Consider the following 23,662-nt stretch of genomic DNA (forward strand, 5'->3'; position numbering starts at 1 on the left):
TGGCTTGCACAGCCAAAAATAGGCCTAATGTGACCAGAGTGGTTTCACAAGCAGAAGCATCGCACGGCACAGTCAGGAGCCTTCTCACAGCACCACAAGACCGAAGCTGGGCTGGTTCAGGGTCTCAGTTGCCATGGTAACAGATTTTGGTGTCCTTGTCATATGCTGGCCCTCCAGCTGCCTCCCTCCTCGCTTCGCCCCGGTTCAGCCAAGTGTCTGTGCGAAGCAGCCGGCTGCTGTACACGCGAGGCCACGCCACACATGCACGGGCTGTGAGCAGAGCCACGGGTAATCTGATTCAGATCAATCTCCATAGCAACCCAGCCTGCAGTCCCCAGATCCCGGCTGCTGGCCCTATTTATAGAGCAGCGGCCGCGCTCCACCGCCACGGCTCCCAGTGCTGCCGCTGCCACCAACGGCACAAGAACCGCCTTGGGGTGCCCTCAGATGTGCCCCAGCAGCTGCAGGCCCCTGAGCTGGATGGCAGACTGGTGTCTGCAATGCATTAAGAGCCTCCCAGGCGGTCGGGTTCTCCGTGTGTGTGAGCACGGAGCATCAGCAGTGGTTACTGCTCACCTAACGTGAGGCCCTGCCGTGGCTGATGAAATCCTCTCGTCTAGGTACGCACACGATGCTGCCACGGATGGCTGCTGCCACCAGTTCCTTACTTGTGTGCAGAAAGGACATGCAAAGTGTGCCAGCACGACCAGGCAATCCTAACGGGAACTGGCAGGCAGCAGAAAACACAAAGGAGTTGTCCCAGCTGTCCCCGTCCCAGAGGCACAGCTGTACCCAGCGGCAGCTACTTGAAAAGCAGGGGGCTCAGGTGTCTAACTGCTGTTTCCAAAAAGAAAACAGAAGGAAAGAAAAGCCAAGACCAAGGCCTTGCTTTAGCCATGAGAAACCAGAAGGTGAGGATGAGCGGCACGCGAACACTGTGATCCATTTTATTCTACTGCACTCTTGGGGAAAGGCATCAGTGATACACTAATGCAGGAGAAGCACATGCTTTTACTTTTCTCCATCTGCTAACAGAAAGGAAATGTCCGATTGTAGCCGCAGCCCTGCCTTCATTTTAAGCACTTCAATTTAGGTTACAGACCCTATTCGCCTCTCCTCCCTTACTGCCCGAAACAACCCTTTCATACCCGCCCTGCAGATCACGACTAACTGTCCTTGTGCAGAACACAAATTCTGGCATAAAAACCCTCTCGTAACCCAGCCAGCCCTCTGTACAACAGCACTATCACAAAACACAAGAGTTATTTCTACCTTCAGCCTTTCATCAGTCCTCAAGTCTCCACTAGCATCTGCTCAAACACTTTGCAAGAACAAAAAAAAAAAAAAAAAAAAAAAAAAAAAAAAAAAAAAAAAAAAAAAGAGAAAAAGCCAACCCAAAACTACAGAATGCCCCTGAAATAAATTGGCTTCATCTTCTGCAGCCACTACGGGATTCTCATTCTTTTCCAAACTGGAATTGCTTCCAGCTTGAGTTTTGAGCTGGGAAACCTCCTCAGGGCACTGGAAGTGGGTGCAGACCCCTGCCCGCCCTCGCCCCTCCATCCAGCTCAGCGTGTGACGAGCCGGCCACGGTTCCCGTAACGCGGCCACCTGCGGGTTTTTTCCACAATCCCAACACTGCAAACGCACGGCCATAAAAAATTAACCAGAAGACAACAAAGCACACGGCATCTGAATTGAGGAAACTGCTGGACGCAACTGCTAAATTATTCAGTCTCGCTGTTGCCCCAGGGCCTCCCCCAGGCATGGGAAGCAGCGCTGGGAGCGCCCAGAAGAGCCTCCTGCAAGAGGCAGCAGAGCTGCGGGGCCAGAAGCAGCGAAGAGCACACCAGCATGCAGGGTTCGAGCTGTGACACTACCCACTGAGCAGGTGACATCTCTGGTGATGCCACCACCAGCAGGCACAGGAATTCAGTCCTTTCCTGGACATGGGCCATGACGGCACAAGTGACGGGCGCCCCCAGATCCTGACAATAAATTCAAGTGGCAAACTCACAGCCAGCACAGAAACACCGAAACGTTGCTCAGGATAATGAGAACTGGAAAATAAGCAGAAGCATTTGAAATAATTGAGTTACTCGGCTGCTCTCAGAGCCACAGAAGTGGCGCCCAGAAGCTCCTCCTGTCTCTTCTGTCTTATCTGAGAAACACTCAGTCTGTCTCCCTCCATGTGCCACCCACCTTAATTACTCCTTCCGCCTCCGTGCCTTCCCCTCCTTTTCACAAACACTGGGACACAGCTAAAATTCCTACTCTAAACTGAACCTACTATTAATCTGCGTGACAAGCGACAGCACCAGCTGGTCCAAACTGCAGGGAAAGCAAAGAGAAAAGCCCGCTCCCTCCCTGCCAGAGCTGTGGCAGGTGGGAAGCACAACGCCTGCCGGCTGCATTTGACGACTGACACGAGAGAAAGGGAGAAAGGAGATGGTGCGGAGGACAGAAGACAAACGCCCCAAGCACCAGCCCCAGCAGAGCAGGGTTTAACCACTATCAAGAGGAAACAGATGCAAACGCTGCAGCAGAGCGGCTCGGTGTTCGTGTGTGAAGCAATTCTGGTGAGTACCAGGGAGGATCGTTATCACCAACCCCCCTCCCTCTTATCTGATGAGCTGCACCAAGGCGAAGGAGGCAGAGCTTCCCATCCCGTGCCACAGGACACGGAGCAAGCAGCACAGAGCTCAGCAAGCAGAGACGTGGGGGAGCTGGTGTCAAAGCTGCACGTAAGGTGGAGAACGGCCACTTGATACCAGCAGTGGGAAATTCGGCTAGACTGGATGGGAAGCAGGATGCTCTGCTGTTGCTGAACTCACAGACACGACAAAGAAAGTGCAGAGAATAAGAGAAAATTTTAAGACTCTGCTCATAAGACAACGCACAGTTCTGGAGGCCACCAGGAAAGATACCATCAGCCCAGCTGTCTCTGTCCCATGTGTACTAAAAACAAGGCTGATTTCCTGATCCTCACAAATACCACTGAGAGCGAGTGTTCAGAAATTAAGTCTTAAACAAACCAGAAAAGGTAGATCGTGACAAACATCGCAGGACAGATCCAAGGCTAGGTGATGACCAGCTCTTTTTTGGGGACTGCCTCAGATGGAAAACCACAAGACTTTGTTCCTCCCTGTGACACTGAGGTGTTATTTCTCATGCTGACGTGGAAGAACACCAGTCTCTCACTTGACACAGCATCTCACAACCTGCTGGCCTCTGGGCCCCAAAAGGGAGCCACCCCATTTGGGTGCCCTCGGCCACAAGGAAACGCCGAGCTCCTGGCAGTGCGTGGGTCGTGTCTGCAGTGCTGCGGGGTTTGTGGGTTTAGCAGCTATCCTAGTGCCAAGAAACAAACGTGGAGCACATCTCTCGATTATCAACAGTAATACTCACGTGGTCGTGACAGATTTAAAGGCCTCCAGTGACAGAGAACCTGATCTCTCTAAAATTAGTTTCTATCTCAGCCAGCAGAGCGCAGACTAGCTGAATTGCACAGGGCCAGTTACAGATGGCAGTAACTTTGAGCAGCAGGTCATCATAACAGGCTTTCATAGCTCCTGAGGTACAGAAGGAAAAGCCACAAACCCTTCCAGGATCAAACAAATACCACAATTACTCCACAGATTAGCAGATTATCCCATTAAAAATGCTCCCTTCCAACCAGTGCCTCACGCTACTTATTTTTATTCCACTTCTTCTCTCGGTAGGTCGCTGACGATGCTTTTCCTTCACAAGAATTTATACCTTGAGGTAGATGGAGATTGTTTAAGCAGTGGAAATGGCATTAATCTTACATATTAAGCTTTCCTTCCTGTTTCTAAATGCTTTCTTACACACTAGTATCGCATTCTGGTTGCTAAATCCTTTCCTCACTCCTACAAATCCCCACGCAGGAGCTGCAGTCTGTATTTCCTACCTTTGCGTAGAATAATGATGTCAAAGCCCTTCTACTAAGGGGCTCAGAAACGTAACACAGTACACCTTAAACGTCACCACAGCAAGGCCAGAGGACATCTGCAGGAATTAATCCAGGCTCTAACATATGCGCGGTGGAAAGTAACGCTCGGCTCTGCACCTAGCTGTGACAGAAAAGTGTCAGCTTCCATCTTGTGGGCAGGTTGGCGCTACCCACCTAGTTAAAACACCACAGCGTGGAGCGATAACGTGACTAAATGTAATGTCAGATGACTAAATTTTGCATCATTCGCGATCTGTACTCAGGCACTAAATCTCAAACAGCATTATTCCCCCCAAAATAAAGTAATTCCCCTAACAGATTTTTTTTTCCTGCTATTTCTCCCCAGACGTATTACCTCAGGCACTGTACATTAAGACCTGTGAGATTTCTTCTCCCTGAATTCCACAGTACTTGTGACTTCCTAGTTTAATACCAGAAATTTTCATTAATATGTGTTTTTTTCAACTGACTCATTGCAAAAGATATTAAACAGACCAGACGGAATACCTCTGCAAAGATATTTTCTAACACATCCCACTAGACCCGACTTGATGATTCAGTAAGGTGAGGGAATGAGCAATAAATTAGGAGCCTCTGTACCCCTCTCCCCGATCCAGATCAAATCAAAGCCAATGTTAACTCAATGCTGACATCCTGTAATTAGCTACCGTGACTAGGTGGGCACAGCTCACTGTTAAAAGTCTCTGAAACTTCCATTTCTCATCTCCAACAACCTTCTGAAGCAGACTGAAGTTGGACTTCATCATAGACACAGCCTGTCTGCATGCAAAGGAATTACAGGACGGTACCAAGGTTGAAGAAGAGGTTTCCCCAGTAGAATATCTACGTACATTTCTTCTGTAAAAGCTTTAAACTAGAGGACCTATCTTTCTGCTACTTGCTACACAGCCTTTAGTTCACTGCCATTCCTAATTTTACCACATAACACATGCATCATCAAAACATATCCTGGCCACGTTATGCATCTTGTATAGAAATCATTCTTTCAGCTAGGACATGATTTCCCTTTTCCTTTTAGTCCATCCAGTAAAACTAGAACTGCTTTAAAAGTAGTAACAGTATGGAGAGCAATGCAAACTCACAGCTTGGAAGAGGAAGACGTTAATTTGGTAGAATCGCAAGCGGCCAGACTTTCAGTACATCCACAGCACTGCTAGAGGTGCGTACAAGATCTGCTCGTGCAGACAAGATGTGTTATTTTCCAACCAAAAGCGTGCTGGAGACTTTCTAACGATTTTCCATTTTATTAAGCACACAGTAAGATGCATAAGGAGCATATAATTCATTGTAGGGTGTATTAAACTGGGTCCAAAAGCTATAAAATTTCTAATAATATGACAGTAAAGCAGAAGGACAATTTTATAGCCGGAACGATCGATCTGTTCCAGAGTTACGCAACACGCTATCAGATGATGGCAAGCTCAGATCTTGCAAAAACTGCATTTTCACCACGCTGGCTGTCTTGGACACTCTCTCTGATGTGTCAGTGCTGCAGATTTTCATTAGTGCTGAAAACAGCCAACACGTCTTGTGCCTGCCCAAAATAGTACCCAAGGTTCGAGCAGCAGAAGGGCCAAAAACAGAGGCGCCTCCCAAATAATCAGCGTTTGGATGACATTGGCTCGGTTACATGACCCTCAGGACACCACAACACATCCTCCCTCCCTCACTCCTGTCCGGCGGTGCCCAGCTTTTGGCAGATAAGCGATGCTGCAAGGCGCAGAGCAAGGACACGGGCGAGCACGCCAGCCCAGAGGCTGACCGTGGAGAAAATGGCTGGCCTGCCGGGTAAAGCAGGGCGTGCGGCCAGCTTCACAGCCACCTCTCCACCACGGGCACCCAGGCTGCTCGGTGTGGTACCCGGGGGGAAAGGGGAAAGAGGAATCGCTTCCCTGTGGCGCTTATCGTTCCTCCCAGCGCCTCGTTACCGTGACTGCACACCGCCAGGAAGGCAGCGCTCTGCCTCAGGAGGCGAGCCACCGAGCAAAGCGGCCATTTCCAAGCGGGATTAGACATTATTTCCCCAGAAATTGCCTGACGCCGAGCGGATTTCCTACCCCCATTGTCTGGAGGCGCAGCAGGACGCGCTGCCCTCAAGCCGAGGGGCACGGAGGCGCCTTCCCAGCGGCGTTACCGCAGCCATCTCCTCCTCAGCGCCTCCCTCCCACCTGCCCCTGCCCTTCCCGGCCGGGAAGGACCCAAACCCGCTGCCGGCACCGGCTCGGCCCAGGAGAGGTGCAGGCGGCCCCCGCGGTGCCCCGGAGCCGCGGGCGGCCCCTCAGCGCCGCGCCGAGATCACCTCACGGCCCCCGCCGCGCCTCCCGCGCTCACCTGCGCCGCCACAGCCACAGCCACGGCCACAGCCTCCACCGCCGCCCCCCGGCCGCTCTGCGCCGCCCGGGCAGTTCCGCATCGAGCCCCAGGAGCCGCGGGGAGGGACGGGGGGAAGGAGGGAGGCAGGGCAGGGCGGAGCGGAGCCGCACACCGGCCGCGGGGGGGCGGCAGGTGCCGCCCGCAGCAGGGCGCAGCCGCGGGGCGGAGCGCGGGAAGGCGCTGAGGGGAGGCTGAGGGGCCGGGCGCTGAGGGCAGGTGGGGAAGGGAGACCCCAAAATGCCGGCCTTATTGCCCCTACAGGCAGCCCCCAGGTGAAAGCTGGTAGCAGGCGAGGCCCGGGGCTGCCGGCCTCACGGGGTTGTGACAAGATCGAGGTGGGGCTTCAAGGACTTCTTCCAAGCGCTCACACGCTGCATCACCACCTCCCTTTAACACCAAACGAACAAAATCCTAGACGCAACTGCTACCGCCACTGGCATCCCAGTGGTTTAAAAAACTACAATAAAGTGCAAAATGGTTAACAAAAAACAGTTTTTGTTTTTTGTTTTGTTTTGTTTTTACACAGAGCACAAAACATCTGCGCTCTCCCCTCATAGAGGAATTGGGATTTCAGAAATCAGCCCATCTGCTCCTGCTGCCCCCATCCATTTGAGCCAATTGTGCAAACACAGCTTCCTTCCTTCCTTCCCTCTCTCCCTCCCCGTAACACACCAGTGACACTTCCAGCACCCCACAACCTCTCCAGCAGCCAAATTAACAAAGCAAACCTGAAACAGGTCAGGGACAGAGACTGAGAGCAGTAGGTAGCATTTGGCAAATATTAAAGCACCACTGAGCTCAAGGCAAGTTTTTCCCTCACACTTGCTTATTTCACCTCCTCAGGCTAATGTGGGAAGTGGCTGTAAAACTAAAAACCAATTCTGTACTCATTTGCACTAAGAAAAATAAAGAATGTAAACTAAGGACTTACCTTTGCTTACAGGATCCTGCACAAAAGCATAGAGAAGCCAGAGTCAAGGAAATTCACTGTTTTCACAGCTGCCATCAACAGCAGCATTACTGGTTGTAACTTGAAAATCCTTCATGCTTCTATGCAGCTTTTATCTTCAGATTAATAAAAAATGAGATGGCAGATAGCTGCTCAAGCTGCAGCTTCAAAGCAGCGCCTGTTACTGGGCAGCAGCTTCACTGCCATTGCCTCTTCTGGCTGTTGACAGCCTCGTTTGTCAGCAAATCCTTGCAGCAGGGCCCAGCTGTCCTCTAATCCATGCAGGGCTGGCTTGAGCTCTTGAGGTCTGCTCATTACGCCCCACCTCACACCCTGCTGAGTCTCCTGTGGCTAGTTAATAGTTAGGACCCATATTTCAATTTTGTTGAGCTTGGCTATGCAGAAAGTGGAGTGGAGCACGTGGAATAAAAGGCTCAAATTCTGAGTGTAGCTCAAATTAAGGTAAAATACGTATGGATAATCAATAGCCTCACAACATTTGCTTAATTTCACTCATTTGCCAGCTACAGCACAAAGGGTACATTGTGGGCTAAAATCTCACACTAGAGGTTAAAGGAAACTGCCTGGTTTTGCGCTGTTATTTTTATTTTGCTATTTCCTGCTTCTCCCCAACCTATATTCTCACTTTCTTATCAATTTAGAGTTTGTTACATCAAAAACATTCCGCCTTCCTCCAGTCTAATGAAGGAACAACAGAGAACGCCAAAATCCCGTATTAGGCTTTATTCTTTTATATAAACATTAACATTTCTCAAACAGATTAGTTAAAAATACAGATTTTAACAAGAATTTTTGCAATTGCAATGAGTTATAAAAAACAACAGATTATTTTACAGATTGTTACAAGTGCTTTACAAAGGTGCAGAGTGAAGGCCAGTGGCAGGGGACCAACCTCAAGTGCAAAATGGACACAATACCCTCACCACGGGCATAGCGCTCAGATACACAGCCAAAAAACAAACAAACAAACAAAAAACAACGAGCCATTGTGAACCTAGGCTCTTGGGATGCTCACCGGGCAAGCAAACAGACCCCTATGACAGAGAAGGCTCATGAGACTAAGCTACCAGGATACTTCAGGTTACATCTCTGAGATCTGCCATAAGATGTTATTTCTTGGAAAATAAGGAACAGGTTTTGGAACAGTGTATTTCTCTTCTGTCAGACAAAATATTGCTGTAAATCCTAGAATACTTGAGGATGTGGATACTTAAGAATGTAGGGCATAAATCCAGCGTGGATCTCACTGTGCCCAAAGCGAAAAAAGATACAAGACCCAAGTGTCCTTCTAAAGCAGTTGGCACTCCTCACACAGCAGGAACCTCCATATCCCATGACAATCACTAGAACCTTGAGCAAGTACCTTGGAAAGACTTTGGCATAAGGAAGAAGATGCAAGCGGATCTGGTTACACTCAATGTTCCTGCAACCCACGATCTGAGTTGTGCAGCCCATAGCTTACGCAATGCCCACATATTTCACTAAATGCAGCATGTCCTCTTCTCCTTGGCAAATACATCTTCACACTCACCTTGGAACACATGCCACATGCTCCAAATTCTTGGAAGTTTCTGAGATCCTTCCACCACACCTACCTTGTCTAGGTACCAGTCCTTCCCACCTTCCTCTCTTCTCTTCCACTCCTAAAGATCAAAATCTATTCCCTGATTTGTTATGAACTAAAGTTTTCCAGGTGTTAGCAAATCAAAGGTAAAGTAAACTGTTTGAGAACCATCATGAGATAAAATTGCAATATATTATGTTAAAAAAAGTCCACTGCTTTATGCCTGACGTCTTCCTGATGTACAAATGTTCCCTACCCAGAGGACCTCCCTGTTAGACAAAGGGCATCACACATTAGAGGAATCCTCTTTCCAAAAAGGGTCAGAATGAAAGGGGCAACTCTAGAGATGAAGTCTCATAATAAAGAAATAACAGCTACTTCTCTTGGAATCTTTGTAAAGGGCAATACGTACAAGAGATTTTATTTATCGGAAACCCAGTGAAACCCCTAGAACATCCACATTGACTTCCCTGAGCTCCTCAGATCCAGGTACACTGGGGACCCTGCAGAAGCCTTTTGAGCTGGGTTACTCTCAACAGAGATGGTTTGGCAAGTTCCTGCAAATTCATTTTCATAATCAACAAGAGAGGAAAGGATCAATGGGCCAATCCCCAGGACATGCTTAGAAAAGAGAAAGAGACTCTGAAGAAAGAGGTGTATGTGCGTGGGGAGGGTCTTCATTTCTACCGTTTTCAGATGTTTCATGCTACTCATTTGGGGCGTGGGCACTACATCAAAACCAACCCCCCCATCTGATCTACCCCAGCTGCCTCCTGCATAATCTCGTGATAACACTGCAACCCCAGGCTCATCACTCCCTGCACTGCCTAGCCCAGAGTTCAGTGCTTTGGAGAGGGGAGGCTGGCTTCTTGTTAGCAAAGGCTGGGACATGGCGTTATGTCGGCATATCAGTGCCCTGGGAGCATGCAGTCACTCATGCACATCCCAGATTTCTGAGAGCAGGGGAGGGAGTTTCTTGTCCTGCAGCCGAAGGGCAAACACCTGTTCAGAGTGGACGTTACTTAGTGTCCGAAGACTGACCAGCTTCATTAACATCCGTGGAAACATCAGGTGGTCCTGCAGGGTCAGAGGAATTGGCAGCTGTTAGTAAATACAGACTAAAACTTTAAAAAGAAAAAAAAAAAAAAAAACAAAAAAAAAACAGATGATGCATTGTAAACACAATTCCAATTTCCTCTAGAACTGGCATCCTCCAGCATGCGGCAGTGTAGAGGAACACAAATACTACACCGTGTCCCAAAACATGCTTGCTAACTATGGAACATGATACAGGACAGCAGGCTGTGACAGCTCACAAATCCTCCATTTACGGCTGCCACCACACAGCCACAGAAGGGAACAGCGTGACAGTACAGGCAGTAACAGATCTGCTACAGACATCACTGCAGGGACTGTGCCTGCATAAACCCACAATCAGTTTGCATCATCACCAAGGACGTTGGTGAGACACTTACGTTTGGTCTGTTGATGCAGATGTAAGAATGAAGGGCTTCCACATAGGTGTGCTGCAGTCTCTCCACCAGGGACTGGTCCTGCACATTCGGTCGGTCTGCCAAAAAGCAGGTTAGAAGTAAGCAGGTTGCTACAGGCAGCATCACTGGACTTGACCCTAACTGTAGTATGGTTTCTCCCCAAAACCTCATCGAGAATTCACCCAGGACAGCTGGGAGTCATCCATGACTGCAGCAGCTGTGCCAGTTTTCTGTTACTGTTCCTTCTCAATCATACCTAATGCACATGGGGAGTCAGATCTGACTCCTCTAAAGGTGAAAGGTTACAGAGACCAAACACCACTAAATAGATGTGTTTGGCATCACGTTTCTGTTCCAGTGAAGATGAGAAGCTGCAGTTATTCAAAGAAAATGGGAGAGTTTCTCCAGCAGCTAAAAAAGTCCGATAACAGGAACAAAGACATATTCTTGATCTTACAGGTTACAAGACAGAAAACAGAAGCAAAGAGTAGAGGCGATTTCTTTGCAGAGCCCTTTCCTGACCCAGAGCTATATTGGTCTCTGATCAAGAGCATCTTTCCTTGACCACTAGATGTCGCTCATGCAGCGCGACCTGCCTCAAACCAGAGACCTGCCAAGCATCTTAAGGGGACAGTAAAATAGCAATTTCTAAGTGAGGAAGATTAATATTGGCTGATTTTGCTATATGCTTTTTCATCAGCAGGGAATCTGATTTTGTCTGGAGGTAGCACTGGAAGATTCGGTGTATAATGAATACCCTCAGCAGAAATAACACTGTTTTATCACAAGACCCTCTATTACTCCTCTGCTGTTCACTACCTTCCTTAATTCTATTTTCTTTACCCTGCAACTTAGTGCTGCAGGCTTTCAGACCTGCCTGGCATTTTACCTGCAGAGAAAATGTTGATGGCGATTAAAAGTGCATATTCAGCATCGTTGAGTTGTAGCTCATTCATTCCCTTTGAGAATTCAAAGATGGGGTTAATGAACTCAAACTGCAGACCTACAACAAAAAGAAGAGGGTAAGTGTCAACAATGGCAACTGTCTCCTCTATCTCCCTCTCCCTCTTACAGGATAAGCTGTCAGAAACACACTCAGTATGCCAGGGAGCAGGGAAGGCAGGTAGGCAGGCAAATACCCTTATATTATATCCCAAGTATGGTTGAAAACACCCTTCACATTGTACCACCAGTGAACACCAACAACAGCAGGTGAGGAGTCAGGCCCTAACCTTAACTTCTTAGTTTCCTTGAGCCTTATGTGTCCCTCAACACATTAGTAGGCAATATCTATATCTAAAGAAAAACGTCATCAGTTCTCAGGTAAATCCATCACAAAGGCAGAAACCCACAATCACAAAATCTACACTTTCCACTCTCAAACCATCTCTTTCAAGCCTGGCAGCCTTCCTGCTTCCACAGAAGCTTTCATCCCATGCTGCTGATTCATCTGTAGTCGGTCTGAGCCAAAAAAAAAAAAAGAAATACAGTTCCAAGAGGTCTGAACTATTTCAAATCATTTCAAAGTGATAGAGATGAAGAAGAGCCTGACCTATGCCTCCTATCACCTTGCTCTATCTCTGGAAGTGTTCAAGGCCAGGTTGGACGGGGCTTTGACCAACCTGGTATAGCAGAAGATTTTCCTGTCCACAGCAGAGGGGTTGGAACCAGATGATCTTTAAATTCTCTTCTAATCCAAACCATTCTATGATTTTTCAATAAACACAGCCTGGCAGAAGTGCAATGATACTTCTGTCACAAGATAGAGGACACCGTCACATCAAGCCTCCATGTGCTACATGCTACACAAACATGCTGAAATCTTAAAGCCCAAAATAGCATCTAAGTTTCTCATTTCCTGTAGTACAACTGCATCAGAGCAAAGAAGAGCAAGATGGATGAAACCCCTCTGACTGCCTGCTTTTTGCCTTCCTAATAATCTGAAGAAAAGGCTAACAGTGAGAGCATCAAGGAACAATAGTGTTTATTAAAACCTGAAAAAAATAAAAAAAAAAAAAAACAACAACAAGTTCAGCTCCCTAGAGTTCTGAACCCTTGTTATGAGAAACAGCATCACAACTTCAAAGTGAAGTTAGGTGGCATGCTGAGGCAGTAAGCTCCTAGAAGGCCATCAGGGGCCTGGAGGGCTGGAGCACCCTGAACTTGGCCCATGCAAGGTACAAAGAATCCATGGTTTGCAATGAGCCTTTGAGTCACGCAATGAAAGCATCACCTGGCAGGGCAAGATGATGAGAAGTGGAGGAGAGAAGGAAGAACAGCACGTACCTGAAAAGCCACCCTACAATTCAATTACCAGTGAGCAAGACCAAAGACAGTTCTGAACAGAAACCATGACAGTAAGACTTAAAGGGCTGAGGCCTAACTCTTCTAGACTAGTCCTTACTGACACTGCAAGAGAACTTGGACAACCTGACACTGCTCCCCTATTTCATATGGTCTCTCAGCAAACCAAATGCATGGTAAGGCTTAGAAAACCTTACCAAGCAAGAGTCGTATCACTGAGTGAGATTAAACTGCTGAGAAGGGCCACTGTCAGGAATTCCTGGCTATACAAGGATGGGAAAGTAATGAAGGACACCTTGAATACAAGATGTTAAATAGCTACACAAGAAACCCCCAAAATCACATGAAGAACAGCCAAAATCTCCTTTTCAGAAATGCTGAAGATATGCACTTCCTTTCACTTAATTTGAAATCACAAATATTCAATGCTCCTGGAAAAACACAATTCACAAGTCACGTCACCGCTGATCATCACATACCAAGCCAGTGACACGTCTGCAGCATTCTGCAGGGATCTCCAACACACATTATAGACTTCATAACAACTTGAACATACTCACACTAACGTCATCACTCAAAGCAAGGCTCTACATTGCCAAGTGATACAGTGCAAAGGGGAAAAGTCTGGGGTTTGATTTGCTGTGATCTGATAGAGCCCTAAGAACACATCCATGTCAGCTCTTTACCAGTAAGTTCGCACCAGCTGCCAGCCCTAGGTGCACACCACCCTCACACAGTGAGCTAAGGGGAGCATCCACACCAGAAGTGGGGTACCCCAGAAAGTGAACACAACCTTGGTTCCCCCAGCAAACAGGGCTAAGCTCGAGTGCATGCTGCAAGACTGCAGACATCCACACAGCAAGACTGTCACGCTGTAAGTGTCCGAATTTTCCAAAGCAAGTTCACACCTAAAAAAAAAGACATTAACTGAAGCAATATCACATGTTAAAAGCAAAGAACGTTTGTGGGGACATTGGTCTAGCCCTGTTCTAAACTCCTCACCTAAGTCCAAGGCCCCAGATACCATTTCCACCAGCTCATATTGAAAAGGAAAAGATGAAACAACACAAGACAGAGAAGGAAGAAACACCTGTCTAATGCACCACCTGCTTTGGCGAAGTCATCCCGATTATAGCTCAGGTCCTTAAGAAAAGTGATGCTCTCAATCTCTGGATTGTAGCGTCGAGACGTCTCCAATAACATCACCTGAAACCAGAGATCAGGGATAGATACACTTGACTTGAATACAAGAAAGAACATTGCAACATTGATAATTTAATGATGGTTAGAGCATCACCAAAGGGAAAAAATACATATAAAAACTACACTTCTCCAAGAGTGCTTCAAAATTCCAGTGTAAATTCTACTGCATCCTTTGCACTGTTTCCTTCTGGGAAGGGAATTAGTTGCTTTCCACTACCAAGGCTCTTGCCTCATTCTCCTCCACGGCCCTTTGCCAGGAGAGCCCGGCACTGCAGTAACAGCCCCATAGCTGTTAAATAGGTCTTTCAATCTAGGGTGTAAAATCAGTTCTGCATGTGGGTGCTCCAAACTCTTTCTTCTCTTCTACTACGCATTGTGGTGGAGCCAAACTCTCACCTCTATCGTAGATGTCTTCAATAAAGCGATCTGATCTTCCCTGGTGAGCTCCAGGAAGCCGGGCAGTTGCTTGGCAAAGTCCACAATCTCTTGCACAGAGATAATTGCAAGTTCTGTAAAGTGAGCAAAACGCTGCTGCCTCGCTTCACGGTTATTAGGGTCAGGAACTTGGGGCCATGGCTGTGGGGATGGAAAGAGACAGTGTGTATATGTGAAAGATGGAGAGAGAGCAGAAGGATGAGAAGATAAAGTGAACAGAGAAAAAGAGACACATTGGACTATTAGCCTTTGCTATTCACAGAATGTTAGCCCACAGATACAATGCCTCAAACATTTAAATTCCCCCAAAATGCTTCACCCACAACCTCAACTCCCCACACTTCCACTTTTTCTTATCACGGTTCCACTGGTAAGAGTTATTACCGTCACTTTGAGCCTGTCTGTGAACGAGCGCTGGTTGCACTGCTGCTGAGCGGCCACGAGCTTCTCTATCATGCTTAACTGTTCAGGCGTCAGTTTGTGGGAAGGGCTTGGTGGGTGTGGAGGGTTTGGACGCACCACGACTGTCCGAGCCTGATCGTCCTCCTGTTTCTTCAGCTTCTTCAGCCGGATTTGCTCTTCAGACAGAACATCTAAAATAGAAATGGCCAGAGATCAACCTTGACACAGGGGAATGCCAAAAACTGCACAGAGGGTAGCATGCAGTGGATGGAGAGGCAGAGATTACAGCTGCTTGCATCTGGCTTATCAGAGTGTACATAATATAGACAGCAGGCAGTGATACCTATAATTTGTTTCTCCCTCTTTTTTCCACTTTAAGTTGTTCCATTGCTTTTCTTTTAATCATACTGCACTGCAAAACATTCACAAAGGACAGTGAACACATGAAGCTCCCTTCATGCTGCCCTGCAGATGTCAGAAACACATCAGTGGCTTTTCCCCTTGAGCGATTCCCCAGAATATCATATTGTAACATATTCCAAGGGGTGATTTCTCCACATCATGATGTGTCCATTATATTGTTATAGTATCCTGTTGTTTTGTCTTTTCCTCACATTGCTAAATTAAGAGTTTGTGGCATTTCATCTTCCTCTTAAGACGTCAAAGTCAGTACTGGATGGAGATTGAGCATGAAAGGACAATTCTCTACACAGCCCATCTGCAGCAGACTGTAGAGCAGTAACATGCAGCAAGATGAGTAATTAAAGGATAGCTTTACATAAATCCTGCTGAGGAGGAATGCAAGTCTTTCCGGAGCAGGGCTGGAAGCCTTCTTCAGTCATGAACTCAAAGGGTGATGCCATTTAGATTTAACGTAGGGAATAAAACAAGCCAGAGGCATGTGTTATGAAATATCCTACTGAATCAGCGGTTCATTAGTTAATTTAAATAGAAAGACCTGTTAGAGGCCTGTAACTAAGTTAACTGAAGAACTTACTGGTTTGAACACAGGTAAGGCTGGTTGTGTCTTTAGGTCAAAGCTGTAAAAACTATCTGCATGCTGTATCCAAGCAAAAGGAGACTATCAGACATACTTGGATTCAGGGATTATCTTCAAGAAGGTCACCCCCATGAGCTACTGATCAATGAACAAAACGCAGAAAATGGATTGACTGGAAAGTAAACTTCAAAAACAGAGGAAAAAAAGCTCGACCTTGCAAAAAAGAATTTAAGAGGTGCTGAAAAAGCCTTTGGCCATTTTTTATGTAGCGGTAACAAGGAAACATAGGTGCTCCCCAAGAAGGCAGTTCCCAAAGCACAACAAGTATACACTTGCACTTCTCAGAAGAATTGCGTTAAACATGAAGGCAAGAAGTAGACAGCTATTGTGAAAGTGTGTTCTGAGGGGCACAACACACAGGATTGGAGGGAAAGCCAAAGAACATATAACATTCAAGCTGAGATGAACCTGTATCCCAAACTTCCAACAACAAGGGTGCACATGTATGCACGCACATGCAAACCAGAATTCTAATGGCAAAGGCATTCAATCCAGTAGCCATATTAAAGGTGACCTGTAAGATTGGAGAATGCCAGTCACAGTAGGAGTTTGAAAAGGGAAGTCATTGATTCAGGCAATTGCAATCTTAGGTCTCAGATGCATGAAGAATTTACATCCAAGTTACAAGTTACTAAATATTGGAGAACCCTGAAAACTGCCTATGTTAAAGCTCCTACACCATGCTAAATTCAAAATTATCTGAGTTACTCAGTTTTCTATTAAGATGATATTTAACCTCATGGTGCACACTGTTACAAGAAAGATAAATAGTCTGTGAATAACTTCAGTCTGAGAATTAGAAGAATGTTTCCATCAATTAGAGGGAAGTTCTGAAATGACCTTCCAAGTGAAACAGTTGGAAAAAAAACCACTCCGTTTTTGTCAAGATTAGCAAGGCAAATTTCCAGTGAGGATTCATGTTGACAAGAATTGCCAAGCAGTTGATAATAGCAACCTGAAGATTCCTCTTGGCATAATTTCTCTGAGCTGAAGCATATCCTCTGTCCTCACCATAAGACAACAAGTAAACAGCAAACCACGTAGAGGCTCTCTAATATCTACCTGCAACCAAAGAGGAACACAGTGGACAGACAGCCTCACTACATAACTTTTCAAATACATCTGTTTTGTAGCTCTCAAAAGCAAGGGGAAATGGTGCAAAGTCAGTATATACAGAGCTGATGCAAACCACTCTGGCAAAGATATAGATTACATATGTTAGGCGTGCTGTGTTTCAACTTGAAAAACATGAAAAGCACATTTCCTTGCTGCAAGTTAACAGGGCTTATTCTTATTGCACAAGTGTATTTTGAAGATGTTTCTGAAATACTTTGCGTTCCTCACTGCTCTGAGTACTGGATGTCAGAAAAGGAGACTTCACACGGAATTAACTGAGCACTCATTTGGCCAGTCTTGGCCAGAAGGATGAAATCTAGGTGCCATGGCAGAGGATTGCTGTTCCTGATATGCAAGCAGGAGTACTCTTGAATATTCAGCAAATAGCAGCCTAATGACTCCTGTGAGAAAAATAACTGAGCTCGCTAAAGGCCTCAACAAGGTTGGGTCTGCACAAACACAGCTGCAGCACTCTGGTGCTGCCCTTGACTTCTGTCACGAGGCGCATAGGGAAAACGCCTTCTGGCATTCAAAGAGCACAGTGACAAACCTCACAGTGCAGACCACGAGCCAGACAGAAGCCCAAGTTTACTGTGGCAGTCGACAACATACTGAAGAATGTGTAAATCTTAGTTGTGAGTCTTTCCCTTGATGCCATTCTCCATGAATTCTTACCAAACAGTGTGTTCAGGAAACAAAGCGGGGCTCATCAGCACATCAGCATTGTTTCACCAACAGACACCTCTCCACGTAACACCGACTAAGCCCTCAGTGACTTCCCAAACACAATCCAGCATGCTGAGCGACCCCCCAGCACTCACACCGTCTCCTTATTACACCACCCGTTGGCCCCCAGCCCACTCCCACAGCACCACGGTGCGCCCAGCAGCACCCCTGGGTGCACTCACACTGCTCCCGCATGCCCGCCTCCTGGCACTTGCGCAGCCGGCACTCCTGGCACTTGCGGCGCATGTACATGTCCATCTCACACTTGCCGCCGTTCTTGCAGACGTACTGGGCACCCTTGATGACGCTGCGGCGGAAGAAGCCCTTGCAGCCTTCGCAGCTCAGCACGTTGTAGTGGAAGCCCGAGGCCTTGTCGCCACACACGCTGCACACTTCGTTTCCCAGCATCTTTGGGGCTGGGCCCTTCTTCCGCTTCAAGGGGGGATTTTCTATTGAGAACAGCATCAAGAAAAAAAAAAAAAATCACACATGGTGTTTGCAAGTGACTGTCCCATTCCTCACAGTTACTGATATCCTCATTCAAACCCACTACCTCCCAAACATATGGATGAAAAGATCAAGTCCTCCATTCCACAGCCTTTTCTTCTGGGCAAGTATATCCTCTAAAGCAAGTCAAATACTGACATAATCCAAACAGTTTCATGCTAAATGTATAAGCAGATATAGCTTTGCATTTGATCCACTTAAAAACAGGCAGAGAGAAAACTGGTTCAGGTCAGACATTCTTCTGCACTTCCCATCAGCAGGAATGACACTAAGCCACGTAAGAAATTGTGACAAAAAATCTGAGTGGAAATCCAAAATTGCATAGAAAATATTTTTTTTTTCTTTTTTTTAAAATTCACCTTCAGTGTTCTAACTTCTATTCTCTGCCATTCTCATACACAAAGGTAAAGTAAAATGGTTCGGCAGTCAAACAGTCACAGAGAAACAGTACCTAAACTGCGGCACTACAAACAAAACAGACTGAGTAGGCAATCCCCATAACTAGAACACCTGGGGAAACCTTCAAGATAGAAAACGCCAGCTTCATGGAGTTAGGGGCAAGAAGCAGACAAGCACTGCATGAGCTCTGGGAACCTTTGGAACCCCACAGCCATAATTTCTTTTTCAAGACACCTCCTCCTGACTCCTACAACTAAAGCATTTCCACATTGACATTTCATTTACTAAACGTGGTTACGCCATTTGAAACACTGGGCCTTCGCTACTGTCTTGCATTTTAGATGGTCTTGTGCAGCAGCTCCCTGTTCTTCCTACATCATTCTTAGGGATCTGAATCTTGTCACCAACTGTACATTGTGAAAACATTTTTAAGACTGTCTCACTTAAGAGCACACTGTCTCTCTTAAGCATTCTACTCAAATGTTTGCTGAGGTTATTTGTGTATTCCCTCCCTATTAGCCATCTCTGTTTTCATTCCAATAATTCTAGCCACGTTGACATCTGGCACGTCTTCCTGCACAGCTCAGTGCATATAATTCTTCTGTCAGATATTATAGATCCTTCCATGACAGATGTTCATAAAGATCACAAACAGCACGGTCTTGATAAGTCTCCAGATAAGTTTAGATATGCCTGGAAAGCCTTTATACTGCATTTATACTGCAGTCAATTTATAGGGTTTGGTTTGCAGGACAACGCTGCTGCGTTTCCTGATCAGCACCAAGCTTACAACAGCACGGTTCATTTTCATGCTTACGGTTTTAATGCTTCTCTCTATTCTCAGCTTTGGTTACTATTCTGCTCAGGTACCCCAAATAGTAAACAGCTAGGAAGTTTTAGATCAGTCTCAGCAATTATTATTAGTGTTCTTCACTTCATATTGGTTTTCAGTCTTAAGTATCTTGGTGTTGATTTTCAATCCCATTGACTTTACTAAGGTCTAGAGGTCATTCATTTTGGCCTGCACATCTCATTGCAGACTGGACAGCAGGAAAATGTCAGTGGAAAGGTTAAGTCTCTGATATTCACCTCTCTTGATTTACTGTACTTCTCTTCACACGATCAGTTACAAACAAGTTATGCAATGCCTATTATTTATCTCATATTACTTAGTCCCTTCATACATATGCATTAACTGGTGTGATAATTTTGCAGAAGGCTCGAATCCCATTCACGTTTCTGACAGACAGCAGAGTAACCCAATGACTTCCACAAGTTGCACCTGTTCAGTGCATACTGGATTTCTTCACAGTCTTTAAGGAGCTACATAAAGGCCTGATAACCATCCTTACGATTGTTTTATTGAGACAAATATGCTTATTCTTCCATCTAAAGAAACTATTTTCCAGTTTTAACACTAGCCATTTTAGTTATACAGTTTATTATTGCTATTTTGCGTAACCAAAGATCAAGATGTATCAAGCTTAAACCCTCCTCTGGTACCTTGGGCTCTCATTACAGTCCTCCTTTAGTACATACACTATTTAATCATTTTCCTCACATTTGGTGATGCTTTTTCTTGCAACCTTTGTATTTTTTAAGTTTGAAGATACAGGATTCTGTGTGTCAGTGACAATTATAACTGCAAAACTTCAGTTCTCTTTCCTGATACACTTTTAACTTCCATTCCTTGTGGCAGATTACTCTGTTTAATTCTGGTGCCTGTCTTGTTTTTATGCCGTGTAGCTTCAAAACATCATGGCCTATTATGTCTCATTACTGTGAATACACACATTCAGGAGAAAAAAAAAATGTGTAGAGGAAAACTCTACTCTCCTGTTATATGAATCTGCAAGAACCTAGTACTTCATTGCATCACTAACCCTTGTAGGACTGTCACATACAGTAAAGCTTTGTTGTTCAGCAGCTTTTGATAAGGCAAACAAAAAGAACTCCATTTTACTGCCACGGACCTTGCCTCCAGGAGGTCAAATAAGCAAAGCATTCAACACGTTTATCAGCTGTATAAACCTGGTCATCTTCAACTACCAGTAAAGGATTCTAGTCTTAGACACTGGCTGCCTCAAGCGTAGCAGTAATCACCCTAAAATTTTGTTAAGTGTTAATTCTTTTTGCAGCTCAAAGAATGGAATTCACTTAGCTTGTGTGGACTGAATAAGAATTTTTCCATACCTGCATGCTCAGGGGGGTTCTCTGAGCCAGAGAAGAGTGAAAGCCCTTCCTCCTCCATCTCAAATACACTTGCCACCCTCTTCCCATGATCTTGTGTGCTGAGTTGAGTGGGACCCATGGAGGCCACACAGGAAGGGCTCGCTATAATCTCATTGCTGCAGCATGGTTACTGCAGAGCAAGAGGCAGCCGGCGTCTTCCTTCAACGTCTTCAGTTTCTTTCTGCTACTGCAAGTCAGAAAGGAAGTACCTGTGAAGAAAAACAGATGCAAAAGAGGCAAGAGTTCAACTACTGAGGCTGTTAACTCCCCAAAGCTATTACAAACTGCATCACAAGCAAAATTAAGATTTTGTTTCCTTATTTATTAAAAAGGGACAATTAACTTTGTTTTAACAGCGTTTATTCCCTTGAAACACAACATTTTAACAAACTGTGGTAAAGGTACAAGGATTAGCGCATTCAGACACAAAATTGCCTGTTTATTGCCAGAATATTTATCAAAGCAGGACACATCTCCATTACTGCTACCACCACCAGGGGAATTGAGCGCTGACCCCTCCCAAGTGTGTGAAAGGGAAATTCCAGACTTTACAACGGGTGGCCTTTGCTGAAGCTTCCAGTAACAAATGACTCGTTACTGCCAGTTGTGCTGGATTTTGTGTCACGCACTGCAGAACACAAAGAAAATTGTAAAAGACAATTTTGACGCAACGATTTAGCAAAGACTAATTTCCCTATTACTAGCAACAGCCGAAGGCTATGCCAAAGATCAATGATGCATCAAATATGAGGATTACAAATCCTTCCTGGACCTACAAAAAGAACTGAATAGCCAGCATCACACCTAAGGGAAACAACCCTTATGCCACCCTCAGGAAACAGACTCAGCACCAACCTTCTGAGGATCCAGCACTAACTCCACGCTACAGAAACTGAACCTTGAAAGTGAATCCAATCACTGTTTTTCCCAAAAGCTCTACACCTGCACAGAAAAAGCCTTACCAGTTTGACTGCACAGACTTAGTGAAACCGATGTAAACTGCTAGTGTAAACACGCCTAATCTGACTAAGCATGCATTTAGATCAGTTGATCTCAATTCAGTGATTTATCAATGCAAGCTAAAGGGATTAACTGATTTAAAAAGCAACTGTGTTAAAGGCCTGTACCACTTTAACTTGACCAGTTGAGTTTGGGACCAGAGGACTGTGACTCTCTACAAGAGAGGAGGTGACAGAAGGCTGGGCAGCAGCCCAAATACAAACGCATCAGGTAGCCAGGGGCATGCTTCACACACCGCACTGCTGACTGGGAAAAGGCAGAGGACTGCTGTCCCCCGTCCCTTCTTCCCTCCTGTATGTTTGGACCAGACCACGAAGCTTCTCTCGGAATGCCAAAGACAAAGACAAAAGCAGTAGTCCCACAAACCACCCCCTCCCAGGACTCCGAGAGCAACAGTCATCAAGTATAAATCCAGTCATACTGTCAAGCCTGCTGGACTCCTGCCATGTCCCATTACACGCCGGCAGATAATGAATGCAGGTCTAAAAAACCACAGGACGTATTAATTTATGTGACCTTTATAAACACAGACTCAGACCATATAAGGAATTCAAAGCTCTCTTCCCTTTGGTGCACGCAGCCCTGAATCACTGCCAAAACAGACCATCTATGATGAACGCAGTGGCAGCAAATATGAGACTCGAAGCCATAGGAAAAGTAAAAATCCTAATGTGGGAGACTGCTACATAACAGATCTGATTTGCCAACAATTCAAGAAGTCTCATAGTTCGCAAAGGAACAGAGTGGCCATCACAATCAACTTTAAAAAAAAAAACTCCACAGTAAATACTGCAGCCTTGTGGAGAGGCACAGAGCACCACTTGGAGAGAGGAACTTCAATGAAACAAACCCAAATGTGCCTTGTACTCCGAGTCCTGTGCAAGCTCCTCATTGATGCAGATTACCAGATGTCTCTGGGCACGTTTGGGCACGAAACAGTGAGCTAAGTGTACTGCCTAGACGCATCTCCACATTCCTTTAAACCACGCAAAAGATTCATTCAAACGGTAATTATTGTGAAGAATGAATCACTACCAGCAGCACTGCAGTGCTTTTTGAAGCAAAAGTTTGATCCTCCAGCTGAGGCATTGAGTGACTGAGCTCAGGTCCTGCTGCATCCCGGCCATAAAATGTGATGTATCCCGGAAGGTAGAAAGAGGAGGGCGCATCCTGATGGGATTCTGAAACTCTCATCCACGATTGACATGGCAGGAGTGAAACTTGCTGTCAGCAGGACATCTGGAGCCCAAAGGGGAGTTTCTAAAAACATACACACAACCACAAGACTGCAGACTTCCTGGCGATGTCTGACTAGTCTGCAGTTAGCACCAGGGAGGGGAGTATAAAGCTGCGTGCACACCCAGGACACGGCAAGGGGCAAGGCCTATCAGCCACTATCTTCGTGCTGCGAAACCAGCCCACATGCTCCTACCTCCTGCACCAGCTTCCCTAGCCCTCCCCCAGCGGAACAGGCCAGACAGGAGCAGGGCAGATGAGAAGCCTCTCCTACGAGCCAGCATTTTTTAGTTTCGTAGCTGCAGTAACAGGCTGTGGAAAACTGACCGAACTGCAAACAGCAGCACGCTGGTGGGGCTAGGTAAAGAAAACTAAATCAGCATTTTCCACACAGGCACACATATATATGAGAGGCTGTATGATTAGGCCAGCAAGTCAGTTTTCATAGAAATATACAAGAAGAGTTTCCAAATGACTAAAACCCTTGAGTTCTGTACTAACAGCCATGTTATTAGAGGTTCGTATCTCCCAATTTGCACCACCACTTCAACTTGAGATAAAGAAGGGTAATGCAAGCTCTAATTGCAAAAGGGAACAGAGCCTTCCTGACATCATCTGCTGTGCTGCC

The 23,662-nt window shown here is 46.0% G+C and overlaps 2 protein-coding genes across 30 annotated transcripts in view; both read right to left on the reverse strand.

The window, feature by feature from the left end:
* The window catches only part of MADD (MAP kinase activating death domain), a 65,156-nt gene extending 58,715 nt beyond the window's left edge, over positions 1 to 6,441 (reverse strand). For all 28 annotated transcript variants that reach the window (XM_032188694.1, XM_032188693.1, XM_032188704.1 and 25 more), the window contains exon 1: positions 6,326 to 6,441. The gene's annotated coding sequence lies outside the window, so the exon portion shown is untranslated. The remainder of the gene's footprint in view (positions 1 to 6,325) is intronic.
* Positions 6,442 to 8,701: 2,260 nt separating this feature from the next.
* NR1H3 (nuclear receptor subfamily 1 group H member 3) overlaps positions 8,702 to 23,662 on the reverse strand; it is a 29,134-nt gene continuing 14,173 nt past the window's right edge. For both annotated transcript variants that reach the window (XM_032188537.1, XM_032188538.1), the window contains exons 2-9: positions 20,740 to 20,987; positions 17,823 to 18,089; positions 14,721 to 14,929; positions 14,298 to 14,477; positions 13,805 to 13,904; positions 11,284 to 11,397; positions 10,377 to 10,471; positions 8,702 to 9,978 (exon numbers count right to left, since the gene is read on the reverse strand). In XM_032188537.1, the coding sequence (XP_032044428.1) occupies positions 9,832 to 9,978; positions 10,377 to 10,471; positions 11,284 to 11,397; positions 13,805 to 13,904; positions 14,298 to 14,477; positions 14,721 to 14,929; positions 17,823 to 18,089; positions 20,740 to 20,857 (1,230 nt within the window). In that variant the 5' untranslated portion in view covers positions 20,858 to 20,987 and the 3' untranslated portion in view covers positions 8,702 to 9,831. The remainder of the gene's footprint in view (positions 9,979 to 10,376; positions 10,472 to 11,283; positions 11,398 to 13,804; positions 13,905 to 14,297; positions 14,478 to 14,720; positions 14,930 to 17,822; positions 18,090 to 20,739; positions 20,988 to 23,662) is intronic.

This window comes from Aythya fuligula, chromosome 5 (assembly GCF_009819795.1).
Source record: "Aythya fuligula isolate bAytFul2 chromosome 5, bAytFul2.pri, whole genome shotgun sequence".
NCBI classification, from domain to species: domain Eukaryota; kingdom Metazoa; phylum Chordata; class Aves; order Anseriformes; family Anatidae; genus Aythya; species Aythya fuligula.